The following is a 14,775-nucleotide window of genomic DNA, read 5'->3' as shown; positions in this document are numbered from 1 at the left end:
TGCCAGCAAAGGGGGTATAGGCTATCTTGTTTGGACAGGCCATATAAAATTACAAAATCTGTAAAAAATGTAATAAAAACAATGTTCAGAAGGTTCCTAAAACAACTCCATGTTAATCTGGCTTTTGGTAAATAAAACTCTAAGGAAAACTTCCTTCCAAATGTGAATGTATCACAGTCAAAATCTAGTGACACGGAATGAAGATGAAATAAGTAATATTTTCCCTTAAATACAAAGGGATTTGTGGTTATGATTCACTAATTAGAAACAATAACACAATTTAAAAGCTGTAGTAAATTTTATATGAAAGTTATAGTGATACAAATTTACTTTCATGGATATTGTCATAGTAAACAGAAGTTATAAACTGTGCTACATAATGTGGGATATTTTAATTCACTATGATTAAGACAGAACAAAACAGATAGTAGATTCTAAGTACATGATTTGATGATGATGTTGGATATTGCAAAATCAATTAAAATGGTATTATGCTCTGTCCTGTTAAATGATGTCCATTTTATAAATGTCATAAGGTTTATTACTCTTAAGAAGTTGCTTTAGTCTTTCATAATGTCTGAGATAGTAACTGAATTAAGTAAACTTTGATCATAAAAGAGAAGCACTCCAAAGTGCTTTGTGGGCCAATCAGGCTTAATAAATAAAGCTTGTCCCATCTCAAAGAAAATAAAGTCTTATTCAAAGTTATTCCTTTCTGAATCTAGTTCATTCTGATGTATTATCATTCTAACTATTCAAACATGAGCCTATAAAAAAAATGAAAATCATACAATAGTGTCAAAATAAAAAAGGCATATCATAAACCATATTCATGTGCTTTTTTCATTGTTTAACTGAGATCATTAAATGAGATAGCATTTCCCATGGTGTCTAACATGGTATAATCCAATATTTGACTGCTTGGATATTTCCTTGGTATTTGTCACCAATGCTGGGGAGTGTTCAGTCAAAAAACTGAATTAAGTATTTTTAACATACATGAATCAAAGCTTCTTTTCCAAAGAAGTGAGAGAGTGAGAGATAACATTTTGAAAATATTTTATAAAAGTAAATTTATAGAAAGTACACTTGATGTTTATATTCTCAGGGTTATGGTTTTATCTATAGAAGATATTTCTTTTTAATTTACATTTACAATTACATTATAAAATGTTAGAGGAGAATAAAAAGTTTTGTCACTGACATACCAGTTTTTTCCTGAGTGTGCTGAGGAGGGCAAGTTTTATTAGATATCTAAAATGTTACGATATATAAACACCGTCATTTTCCCGCTTCAGGAAGTACTATTGGTAAAAAAAATTTCCCTTAAATATATTTTTCCTATAAATATATCATCTTTTATCTAGGATCTAAACAGCTGATCTCCTTCATATGTATTTGCCATCTTTGTTACCCACTAGTGGCAAGAACTTGAGCAAATCATCACTTCAGGGCCTCAGATTAGGAAACATATACAATGTCCAATTGTTTTTCAAAGTACTGGCATTACCCCATTAGTGGGTTGCACCTAGTGTTTTTAGAAAACAAAATAAAATTGACTCAATTTGAATAGAAACTATAGAGGACAAGACACATTGTAGGGCTAGGTTGTAAATTTTGTTTCGGTTTTATATATAATGTACGCATACTGTGTGATGTAAAATGTATTTTCTTAATATAGGTTGCAGGCGAAAAAGTTTGAAAAATGTAGTTTTAACAATTCATAAATACCTTTTAAATCTGAAATGAAATCATTCAAATTTCCAGCTAAAAAATTCTGAAAATGACCTCCTTTAACACAATGTCATAAGGTTTATTGCCTGAGAGATAGTAGCAGCCAGTTACAAGGGCATTTAGTTGAAATGACTAGAGAATATTTACTCCCTCAAGAAATCCAACAAAATGTTGGGCATAAACAATTTAGTAGCAGCCAGTTACAAGGGCATTTAGTTGAAATGACTAGAGAATATTTACTCCCTCAAGAAATCCAACAAAATGTTGGGCATAAACAATTTAGTACCAATAGTAAATTGTAGATGTATGTCACAAATACATATACCAAATACTGTGTTAAGTGGCTGGGAGATGTTAAACAGATAGGTATTGTCCCAAACTCACTATGTTTATAATTTTTAGGAAAATATAGATAATATAAAGAGAGAACCTCCCATCCATAACCAAGGAGTAGAATTCATATGTTCACTACTATGAAATATTATCCTAACAATCACTTATACAAGCTGTTATGTTTTTGAGTATCCAACTCACTCATTCAACATTTACCATATGCCAGGTGTTTTCCTATGTTCAATTGACAAGGCTAAGATGACAAAGTCTATACTCTCAAGGAACTTAGATAATAATGAAAAATACAGAAAATAAGTAAACAGAAAAAGTGATAAGTGTCATAATGATGCAAAAGGCATTAACTAGGAGACACTTGTTATTGGAGAGTCAAGAAAGGCCTCTTCATAAGTAGATAGTTTTCAATACAACTGAGATATGAATGACAAAAAGAAGACAGCCACTTGAAGATATGGAGATGAACATTCCAGGAAAAGGGGTAATGGGCAAATGCCAGACTAAAGGCAGATAGGAGTCTGGCATGTTTGAGGAATAGGGAGTAGGGAGAACGGCTTGGGTCTAGTGAAGAAAGAATGGTGGGAGAGAGCCAGAGAGAGTAAAGCCCTGTAAACTGTGGTAAAGTGTTTACAGTATGTGGGTTTATTGTCTGGGGGAGTCATTTGAGAGCCATAAGCATTCAGGTGAGAGATGGTTGTGGCTTAGACTGAAGTAGTAGCAGTGGAGATGCAAATAGACTTTGGGGAAAATTTTAGAAGTACAATACAGAATTTGCTGATAGACTGCATGTAGGGGATGGAGAATCAACAATACTTCCTAAAATTTTAGTTTGTGCAACTTCGGTGGACAGTGTCATCAACTGCAGTGGGGAAGGGCAACTTGGGGGGGCATGGTGGCAGGAATCCAGAATTCTGTTTGGGATATGCTAACTTAGAGATGCATATTAGCTATCTAAGTGAGTATGTCAAAAAAGCCAAACTAGGTTTCAGGGGAGAATTTCTGGAGTCATCAGCATATTTATATTTATAGCCAAAGGACTGGTACCTCCATGGGAGTGTCATGCAGTATCCTTTAATCTTGATAACAACTCAAAGTAGATATTTTCTTTTTATATAGATATAATTAACTCCTTTTTATAAATGAGTATCTCTGGTGCTTAGAGATACACATGCTGAAAGTCACACAGCTACTAAATAGAGCCTGGACTCAAATCTGTGTGATTGAGTCCTTGTTTCCATCACACCAAGTTGTTTTATTGAAGAATTAGAATATGTGAATTTCTTTTATCTTTTAATAAAAATTTTTAAGTGTTTATTTATTTTTGAGAAAGACACACACACACACACACACACACACACACACACACAGTGCAAGCGGGGGAGGGGCAGAGAGAGCGAGACACAGAATCCTACGCAGGCTCCAGGCTCTGAGCTGTTAGCACAGAGTCCTACAGTGGGCTTGAACCCACCAATGGTGAGATCATGACCTGAGCTGAAATCAAGAGTCTGACGTTAAGTGACTGAGCCACCCAGGTGGCCCAAATATGTGAATTTCTGAGCGGAGGGTTTTTACTTTTTTTAGTGAAGAACTTCTAAAAAGTTCTGTTTACAGAAAATGAAGCTCATTCAGAATCTACTCCAACTGTATAAGTTCAAGTCTTTTCTGCCCTTACATAACTTGTCTGTGGCGGGTTCCACTGATAGTTGCGTGTGTGTGTGTGTGTGTGTGTGTGTTTTCTTTTAAAATTGTACTCCCTTGGTTGTGGGATAGGACTCTCTTTTCTCCTTTCTCTATCTTGATTGCCTGTTCTTCACTGACCCTTAACTACAGGGATTTTTAGGTTTCTTTCCTCACTTTACATATTCTCTCTTTACGATTTTGTTCCATTATTTTTAAATACTAAATATATGCGTTTGAAATTATTATTATTATTATTATTATTACTATTATTATTATTGCTTCTCCTCCGGACATTTCTTCTTAGCTCTAGTAAACTACGTCTAAAAGTTTCTGAAAGCAATTAGCTTGGTGGGAAAGGGTGGGGAAAGAGGGCTTCCTTCCCCCTCCCCTCCATTTGAGATTACAGAGGAGCGACGTTCAGGGGCTCTGATGGTTTCATTCGTACATTTATTCAGTATTTCTTTCATTCATTTAATTATAAGGGCTTACAAATTGGCTGATCTTACGAGATTTCAAATCTAGAGTGGCAGACAGTGATCCAGGTTGGCACGAAGACATTCACGTGAACATTAAGAAGTCCTCGGCCACACAAACGTTATGTGCAAAGGCAGAATCCCGCTTAGTCCCTCAAAGAGATTAATAAAAAATTTTGGAGTGTATCAGTTTAGTCGAAATTCAAAAGGATATAGAAAGCAAATCCCATTTAGGAAGTAGGAAGATTGCGGACAAATAAAGGATTGGAGCAGAAAATTACATTGCAGCAGTACCTGAAGAGAACAAGATACTGACCGGGGAGTGGGAAAAGAATGAATACACCCATGTAAAAACAAGAAAAAGAAAAACCGGGTGTGGCGCACATTAAAAACTCACAGCATTTACTAAAACTCCCCGGTGAAACAGTCACCTCATCCCACGCCGACTCCCGCCTCCGGCGGTTAGCCGCTCTGTCCTCCGAGTCCCAGAGTGCCGCTCACCACCCAGCTCGCTCCGCCCCCTTCTCCAACAGCCCCTCCACCGAGCCGCGTGCACGTGCGCGGAGGATCCGGCCCCCTCCGCTCTCTCGACCAATGAGAAATGGTGTCGTAAGTCGCTACCGCCCGGTCGTAGGTCACGTGACGGTGTTTCCCCTCCCTCTGACCCCCTGCCTCCAGGTTCTGAGAAGATGGCGAAGGTCTCAGAGCTTTACGATGTCACTTGGGAAGGTAACTGGGAGCAGGGCGGGTGCGGAAAGACCAAAAGTCCTGGGAAGCGGTTCGGCCGTACCTGCTGCCGGTGGAGGCCTGGGTTTTCCGGTCTGTCTTCTGCCCTGGAGCTCTCTCTGGACGGGCCAAGTTGAGAAGAAGGTTGAGGCCGGCTCCTTCCGTGGCTCGGTCACAGACTAGAATCCACGGTGTTCCGTCGCGGCAACCCTCCCCCCCCACCCCGGTCCCCCGCTTGTGCTCCGATAGACCCACTGACCCACATACCTCCGTTCCAGTACAGTGGCCCAGCAGCTTCCATTATAAAGCGGGAGGGACCTGGGGCTGTCACACATTTTATAGTGGCTGCTGGGCGGCGAAGAGGAAGCGGGGTAGTTGCTTGCTGAAGCTTCCCTGCAGCCAAGAAATACAGGGCCTGTAGGCCCTGTATTCAGTGCTGTGTAAGGGTTACAACTCTATGAAGGTCCATGGAAGAGTCATGAACAAATCTGATTCTTCTACATGCCACTTTACATTTTGTTCTCTCTGCATAACTGGATCTCTGATTTCTCTTAATTATTCGCAGCCCCATTCTCTCTGAAAACAAATTTATGCACATAACACAATTTTCTTCTTACTTCTTACTTCCTAGGAAGGGGTAAAGAACTGGTTATGTTGGGCATACGCTCAAGTGTGGTAGGTTTCTTTACCCATCCTACTTTAGGGTGGAGTGTGTTCTTTAAATTTGGAAGCAGCCAGACTTTGAACCAATTCTGTAAGAGAGATTTTTCTCTTAAAAACTTCAGTGGGAAGCATGGCTAAGAGGACAGCTAAGAGTTTCTCTAAGGCATGAAACTTGTGTAATTGAAATTTATATTCCCAGCATTTAACAGACTTCAGTAGCTTATTGGTTTAGTGAATGCCTTCTTCAGATGTTTAAACAATGACCTAATAACATGTGGACTGAAAGTTATATTGACCATTTAATGGTGAATATATCTATCCAGTATTACAGAATTGCAGACCTAATGGGAAAAAGTAAAATCCCATTATACTTGAACTGAATTCAATAATTTATTATTGGTTTTGTGGTCTCTAGTGCACTGTGAACCTCAGTATTTCTACCTGTATTTGGGGAATTACTTATATTAAACAAAAGTATTAACCGCTTAGTGCTAAATCTTGGATATATTAAATAACACACAGTACCTACCTTCACGGAGTCTAATGGAGAAGTCTAATGGAGTTCTAATGGAGAAGACAGTCTAATGGAGAAGACAAACCTGTAAATACATAGTTTTAAAAGGCTTGTGTCAGGATATTTACTAGCCAGGTGGTAGATATGTGGCTGTTATTTTTATTTTACTTATTTATTTATTTTTATTTTTTTTTTCAATATATGAAGTTTATTGTCAAATTGGTTTCCATACAACACCCAGTGCTCATCCCAAAAGGTGCCCTTCTCAATACGCATCACCCACCCGCCCCTCCCTCCCACCCCCCATCAACCCTCAGTTTGTTCTCAGTTTTTAAGAATCTCTTATGCTTTGGCTGTCTTCCACTCTAACCTCTTTTTTTTTTTTTCCTTCCCCTCCCCCATGGGTTTCTGTTAAGTTTCTCAGGATCCACATGTGGCTGTTATTTTTAATGCTACTTTAAAAATGTTTCAAATATTTCATACTTTTTTTTTCTTTTTTTAAATTTTTTTTTCAAATATTTCATACTTTTTAGAAAGTGCTACTTTGAAGGTATGTTCAGTACAGGTTTATTAGATGGTAGGAACAAGTAGGTGTGTAACTGTCATACCTACCAGCAGCCAAGGTGATTTAACTGGGTAACTTGGACCTTACCCTGTAGGCATTCTGATGAGAAGTAATGTAATTAGATTTAGAATAATAAATATTAACTACTTCACAGGTTTAAACAACAACAAAAAAAGAAAACATTAGAGTGCTTTTAAACTATTAAGTGCTTTATAAAAAAGATGGTTTAGCTCCTGTCTGTGTCTCCAGCTGTATCTTAAAACTATTTACCCCCTTACTGTATGAGCTGACTATGCTGACTTTTGTTGAATTCCCTAAACGTCTTATGCTCCTCTTGTCTTAGGGCTAGACAGATGTTATTTCTTCCACCAGGAGTGTTTCTCCCTTCTTGCCCTACACTTGCTACCATTATACATTACCATTTCTCAGAATTCCCTTCATAGGTCACATACTTCAGAAAGCTTTCCTTGACCACCCTACCCCACTCCTCCACTAAAATTTTTAAAAAGAAAAAAAATAGCGAAGTCAACAAAATATACCCTGGTCCTTTGACTCCATGTCCTCATACTACTGAAGTACTTATTCAGTTTGTTAAGTTTTAGAATTTTCTTTCCTAGAATGAAGGGAGGGACCAGGCATATCCTGTTCTTATGCTAGACATTTTGGAGGAACTCAGTAATTATTTGTTGACTAAATGAATTGTTAATGACATTAATAATAAACATTAACACATTTTCACAAAAAGACTGTAAATCATTTTTCTAGTGTTGGAATCATTCCTTTCGTATCTAAGATAGACTTAGGCAGCTCACTATACTAATAGGATACGTTTGCTTCTTTGTAAAATGAAGGTTTCAGACCTTTCCCGAAGCAAACTCCATTGAATAGCATCATGAATTAAAGCTATGGAAATGACTTATTCAGAAAGTACTATAATTTTTGTGATATGAAAATTTATCATGTATAAAAGATCTGTATAGTGAGTCTAACACTCTTCAATTGGGATCTAAAAAAAAAGTAGAATATATAGTTTACTCATTTGGCCAGTTGAAAATTAATGATGTTTATTATACAGAGGAGTTACGAGTTTAGAGGTAGAAAAGAGAGTTGTGGGGTTTCTGAGTGGTTCAGTTGGTTAAGCATCCGACCCTTGATTTCAGCTCAGATCATGATCTCATAGTTCATGGGTTCGAGCCCCACATCAGGCTTTGTGCTGACAGTGCACAGAGCCTGCTTGGAATTCTCTCTCTCTCTGCTCCTACCCCCACTCGCGTGTGTGCTTTCTCTCTCTCTCTCTCTCAAAATAAATAATAAAAAAAAAATTTTTAGAAGAAAAACTCTTTAAAAGAAAAAGAACTCTTTAAAAGAACTCTTTAAAAGAAAAAGAGTTCTAAGAAGGGTATAGTCAAATTTTTTGAAAGTAGGATAGTTGGCCAGGATATGGATAGGATGTCTAGCACAATGCCTGGCCTGTAATAGGCACTGAATGAGTATTTGTTGAAGACATATTTATAAAAATGTTTGAAAGGATTTTAGTTTTTTATGCTTACTGTCTCTACTTCCTCTCTTTTTATTAAGACCTTCAAATAAACATAATTTGTTTTCCATTCTCTATCACTCCAATAGGATTTCTAGGGTGACCTAATGCCAGGTCTAATGAATGTGGGTTTTTGTTTGTTGGTTTGTTTGTTTTGTTTTTACATCTATACTCTATTTGTTGTTGTGGATCACTCCCTCCATGAAACATTCTTTCCTTGGTTTCATAATAACATAAAGGGTCTCCTCTTTTCAGACCTTTCTTTTGTGAGTTTTCTACAGCTATTTGGTCCTTGATTTTTGGTGTTCTTAGTGGTTCTTTTTTTAGCACTCAATCTTGATTATCAATGGTTATTAAACCTGAGATCAGTATACTCCTGACTGATGGAGGGGTGTTTTATGTGGCCTTTGAATTTCCTGGAATTATATGTAAAATTTAGTGTATGTAAACGTGTTCATATTTCTGGGAAGAGAAAGTTCAAAGGTCTCATCGGCTTCAAAGAGTCTAAAATTGAAAGGTTAAATGCCTTGTTTGGGTGATCTTATCCATACCTAGCTTTAACTATTAGTTTATATACTAAATGACATGTTAATTAAGTACATGTCTGAGTACTTTGCACCAAGCACTGTTCCAATTCTTAAGGATATAGTGCTAAATAAGACAGGCAGGGTCCCAGATCTCATGGAACATACCCTGAGATTTCACTTCTAAGCTAAAAATCTGTATTTATGGATATATATATATATATATATATATATATATATATATGTATGTTTTGTGAAGGTAATTTTTTCAAGGTAAGACCTAGAAAGATAGTTTGGCCCTTTGAATGCTAGCCTAATTTGGGTGTCAGCATATGGGCAAGGGGTGCAGTGTAATGGAACATATCTATAAAACACTAAGTAATTTATATTCTCAAGGCATTTACTCTTTTAAAATAATCTGCCAGGTTGAAAGTGAAAATGGGTTTAAGATTATGTAAGTGAACCATGGCATAGGGGGATAGTGTTTGAATGAGTTCTGAGAACCCATGCTGTGGATCTAAAGATAACATATGTTATGTTGTGATATAATAAGGGATATATATTTGGTCTTTGTCCCCAGTTCCTGTCACAGAGCTCCTAAACCCTTGAAATCTCCTGAGTGGTAGGGTTGATAGGAATATCTTTTGTTATATTTAGTCTTATTCCTGAGTTTCTGACACAAGAGCCTCTAAGACCTTTGGAGTTTCTAGAATGAGTATCTTTTTGTATGCTAATGAGATGATCTGTGGCTGGATAGCTTCAGATTGAAGGCTGGTCACCCAAAAGACCAGGATCCCTGATTGGAACTTTAGTCTCATTCCCTGAGTTTCTGGGAGGGGAGAGGATCTGGAGAACACTCATGCCCATGGAATGAAACCTCTATAAACCCCCCTAAACTACAGGGTTTGGAGATCTTCCAGGTTGGTAAGCATATCAAGGTGCTGGGATGGTGATTAGCTTAGAAAAAGCATGGAAGTTCCTTTGCTTCCCCTCTCCCCCCTCACTTTACCCTATGTATCTCTTCCATTTGACTGTTCCTGAATTATATGCTTTATAATAAAACCGTAATAGTAAGAGAGTTCTTATCTAAATTCTGTGATTCATTCTAGCAGACCTGCAGAGGAGGTTGTGAGAACCCCAGACTTTATAGCGAGTTGGTCAGCAGTACTGGTGGCCCTGACTTGTGATTGATGTCTAAAGTGGGGGCAGTTTTGTGGGACTGAGCCCTTAACCTGTGGAGTATGAATGACCTGCTTTTTTGTTTGTTCATTTCCTCTTCAACCTTGTCAGATTTAGTTCAGACCCTGTGGAGAGTGAGAGTCCAGCTGATTTCTAGTTGTCAGTAGAAGGAATTAACTGTGTTAACTTGATTTGCTAAGACCATTTAAGATCTGTTTTCATCTTACAATTTTTATTTTCATTTTTAGACTTTGAGCTTTAGGGATTCAGATAATGCTTATAAAAGTAGAGAAAATCCCTTGTGCTTCTTTTATACTTATTCTTTAGGGACCTGTCATTGTTTATTTAACTTATGTATTCAGCAACAATGTAACTGTTTAAATCTATTCTGCATCTGTCTATAGAAGGAAAAGGTGAGTAAGTGTGTTAGATTTTCAGAGGTAGAAGTAAGAAAGCGTATATATGATTTGTGAATTGGAGAGTTTTTTCTATCTTAACTGTATGAAAAAGTGATCTTTTGTTTACTGGATTAGGTACTGTTTCTTTTTCTCAGTTATTATTTCTGCTATTATCAAATGCTGCTTTTAAAAACTTTTCAGTTCACTCTTATTTTATAATATGCAAAGTTGTTCTTGTAACACTTTTGTTTGCAGGTGCTTTTTACCTTACTTTCTTCTTTCCATTTATTATTATGTGTGTAACTGAAAGATTTCCTTTATTCTGATTTTTTATGTGGTTTATTTTCCTGCATGGTTGTGTATCCTTATACATTATATGTACTGTTGTAATGTTATTAATGATGTTTTGTGGTGAATATCCTGTCAGTGCTGATACCAAATATGATCCTCTGAGTATGAAATTTTGCATTCTTGAGTGAGTAGGTGAGCTTCAGGAGCACCTTGGATTTTTGAGATTTCTATGCATAATTTTATGTGTTTCTTTTTCTCTGGGAAAATAATCCCTAGCTTTTATCAAATTCTGAAAGTTGTCTGTAACTTGAAAAAAATTAAGATCCATAGTTGCTTCAAGGGATGGGGGATCTTTGTGGCAGACTCATGCCATTTGTTACTTTTATAGTTGTGACATCAATTGTGATGTCTTTTTAATCTTATAAGGGGTCTATTGCTCTTGTTAAATTGATTTTCTGCTTTATGAACTTTGACATACCATAGACTTACATTAATATGACCTTATTTTCCGGGGCGCCTGGGTGGCTTAGTCGGTTGAGTGTCTGACTTTGACTCCTGATCTTGCGGTTCGTGAGTTCGAGCCCCGTGTTGGGCTCTGTGCTGACAGCTCAGAGCCTGGAGCCTGCTTCATATTCTGTGTGCCCATCTCTCTCCGCCCCACCCCTGCTTGTGCTGTGTTTTTCTCTGTCTTTCAAAAATGAATAAACATAAAAAAAATTTTAAATATGGCCTTATTTTCCTGAAAAGTTGATTTCAACTTCCTTGTCAGTTTTTTGGCTTTGATCAAATATGTATGTAAGAACAACTTTATTTTTTTCAGAGATGCGAGATAAAATGAGAAAATGGAGAGAAGAAAACTCACGAAATAGCGAGCAAATTGTGGAAGTTGGAGAGGAATTAATTAATGAATATGCTTCTAAGCTTGGAGATGATAGTGAGTTCTTATTCATGCTTACTTCATGTTCTATTTATGGCTTTTAGTTCTTTTAAAAACCATCTTTTCATTATGTTTTCCTGCTGTTCAATCTATGATTTGTCCCTTTTTAAGAAGAGTTTTCAGGAAGTCAATGATACATCATTTTGAGAAGAATTTCTAATTCCTGGTTGTAGTGGAGCTATCAAATAGGCTTTTTTGTTTTAATGCCCACAGGGCTATCGTCCTGATCTGGTCACAGTGTGCCTCATAAAGAATATTTTAGAAGAGCCCAGGTATTAAACAACGGGAGATCTTTTTACTTTATAAGATACTAAGATATTTTATATTACTGAAAGTATCTGAGGATGCTTTCTTAATTCCAGATATAATATCGTATATCAATTTTTAGTTATAAGTGACTTTAAAATATTAGAAACAAGAAAAATATCTAATTTCTGCTGGGAGATTTTGACATTAAATTCAGTTTTTTCCTCTCTCTCTATATTTATAGTTTGGATCATATATGAACAAGTAATGATTGCAGCCCTAGACTATGGTCGAGATGACTTGGCATTGGTAGGTATTTAAACTAATTTTATTTCATTTTAAATTTGCTTCACAAAGTATATATAAGTAGCTAAGACTTAGTATATGGCTTGTATTTGAATGCTTTTGTAGCTAGTTTTCAGTGCTACTCTTTTTTTTTTTAAGTTTTTTTTTTTTTTTTTTTGAGAGAGAGTGTAAGCAGGGGAGGGGGAGGGAGAGGATAGGATCTGAAGCAGGCTCTGCACTGACAGCAGAAGAGCCTGATGTGGGGCTTGAACTCACAAACTGTGAGATCACAACCTAAGCCAAAGTCAGGTGCTTAACTAACTGAGCCACCCAGGTACCCCTTCATTACTACTCTTAAGAGTAGGTAAGACTAACTAGGTACTTGGGGAGAGCGAACGTTCTTAAATCTTCTTAACAGTACTGAAGAAGTTAAATTAGTTGGTGAAGATTATACACTTAAGAGTTGAATTATGCTATATTATAGATTTAAAAATAAGCAGCGGATGGTTTAAAACAAGTTTTTCTTTTGGGTTGTGGAATGACTTTCATAGCACAGACAGTCACAGACTTAGGATGATTTGACTTAGGATTTTTTTTTTTTAACTTTTTTTTTTTTTAACATTTATTTATTTTTGAGAGAGAGAGAGAGAGAGAGAGCATGAGCAAGGGAGGGTCAGAGAGAGAGGGAGACACAGAATCCGAAACAGGCTCCAGGGTCTGAGCTGTCAGCCCAGAGCCCGATGCGGGGCTCGAACTCACGGACCGCGAGATCATGACCTGAGCCGAAGTCGGACGCCCAACAGGCTTCCCTGACATAGGATTTTTTGACTTTATGATGGTGTGGAAGCAATATACATTCAGTAGAAACTGCTTTGAAGTTTGAATTTTGATCTTTGCCTGGGCTAGTGGTAGGTGATATTATGATGCTGGGCAGTGGCAATGGGCTGCACCTTCCAGCAGGCATGTGATCACAAGGGTAAGCAATCGATAAACTTATTGCCATTCTGTACCCTTACAGCCATTCTGTTTTTCACTTACAGTACAGTATTCAATAAATTACATGAGGTAGTTGATACTTCATTATAAAATAGGCTTTGTGTTAGATGATTTTGTCCATCTGTAGACTAATGTAAGTGTTCTGAGCATATTTAAGGCAAGCTAGCCTAAGCTATTCTGTTAAATAGGTTGGGTGTGTTAAAAATGCATTCTTGACATTCAGTATTTTCGACTTACCATGGGTTATGGGATGTAACCCCATTGTAAATCGAATATTAAATACTCTTTTGCAGTGCTGTAAATGTATCTCTTTCTTAAATTACTAGAAAATCCCAACATACATAGAACATGACTTAAAATACTAAATATAGCTTTTAAAATAAAAGAATAGGGGCGTCTGGGTGGCGCAGTCGGTTAAGCGTCTGACTTCAGCTCAGGTCACGATCTCGCGATCCGTGAGTTCGAGCCCCGCATCGGGTTCTGGGCTGATGGCTCAGAGCCTGGAGCCTGCTTCCAATTCTGTGTCTCCCTCTCTCTCTGCCCCTCCCCCGTTCATGCTCTGTCTCTCTCTGTCTCAAAAATAAATATACGTTAAAAAAAAAAAATTAAAAAAAAAAAAATAAAAGAATAACTCATGTGGTAGGCACTGTGCTATAAATGCTTTATAGCAGGCTTTATTTAATCTTCACTTTGATTTGTGCTTGACACTATTGTTATATTAATTTTATAAATCAAGAAGTAGAGGTTTCTGCTCTTTTATTCTATTGTTTTATAATCCTGAGTTCTTAAGTATCATCTCCTCATTTAAGCCAAAAAAAAAAAAAAAAAAATACATGCAAACTGAAAGTTGAAATACCAGGAGAACATACTCATATCTGAATTAGCATTATTTTTTCCAAGGTAATTATGTGATATTGTCTCTACACCTAATTTTAGTGGAACTGTTAGTGGTAAATAAATATTCCATAAAATCTTTTGGATTACCTTCAGAACCTATGAGGTATAGTCTTTGTAATATTCACAGAGGTGGCAGCTTACATCTTAAGGGAGATATTAAGGTTTTTTTTTTTTAAGTAGCTAAATGCCATTTGACAAATTAGGAGATCAAATTAGATAATATTGATAACCAAAGCAGGAGGTCAAATTAAATGCTAACTTTTTTTGTAACTTAGTATTTTTTTTAATGATTCAGAATTTCTACACAGCTTGATTGACCAAATAATATGAGTTTTGTGTGGTGTCATAGAAATAAATGAACATCATCTTTATTTTTAACTAATTGTAATGTTTTTCTTAGTGTGGCAGATTTTTAGCCACATACTTGGAAGCAATACTTGCAGATCATATTAAAACTTATTTTATTACTGATTAATAGTTTCTTCACTAATGAAATGTATTTTTTTGGTCACTTATGCTTTGGGGCACTAGAATGGACCATTTTTGTAATCCTCGACATTTCTAGCATTCAGATGTTGGTGAGATCATAGTTGGTGCTCAGTAAGTATTTGATTATTTAAATTAATGGATGAATTATGTATATTTCCCAAAGGAGATTGGCTCCATAGACTTGGTGTCTGCATTTTATGACCCCAAATCAGGTTATGTGTACTGACAAGATGATTGATTAATACATGATTTCAACAGGGAAAAATTGAACAAAGTGTTAATATTATTTGCTA

General features: G+C 36.6%; 1 protein-coding gene across 4 annotated transcripts in view; it reads left to right on the top strand.

Annotated features, from left to right (window-relative positions):
* The first annotated feature begins 4,837 nt into the window (after positions 1 to 4,837).
* Positions 4,838 to 14,775, top strand: part of EMC2 (ER membrane protein complex subunit 2) — a 267,645-nt gene continuing 257,707 nt past the window's right edge. For all 4 annotated transcript variants that reach the window (XR_006706299.1, XR_006706298.1, XM_045453895.1 and 1 more), the window contains exons 1-3: positions 4,838 to 4,964; positions 11,453 to 11,566; positions 12,060 to 12,124. Coding sequence is in view for 2 of the 4 variants with exons in the window: in XM_045453895.1 (XP_045309851.1) it covers positions 4,925 to 4,964; positions 11,453 to 11,566; positions 12,060 to 12,124 (219 nt within the window). In the remaining 2 variants the exon portion in view is untranslated. The remainder of the gene's footprint in view (positions 4,965 to 11,452; positions 11,567 to 12,059; positions 12,125 to 14,775) is intronic.

The sequence above is a fragment of the Leopardus geoffroyi genome, chromosome C3 (genome assembly GCF_018350155.1).
Source record: "Leopardus geoffroyi isolate Oge1 chromosome C3, O.geoffroyi_Oge1_pat1.0, whole genome shotgun sequence".
NCBI classification, from domain to species: domain Eukaryota; kingdom Metazoa; phylum Chordata; class Mammalia; order Carnivora; family Felidae; genus Leopardus; species Leopardus geoffroyi.
Note: the sequence above shows the minus strand (reverse complement) of the source record. Positions and strands in the feature narration are given on the sequence as shown.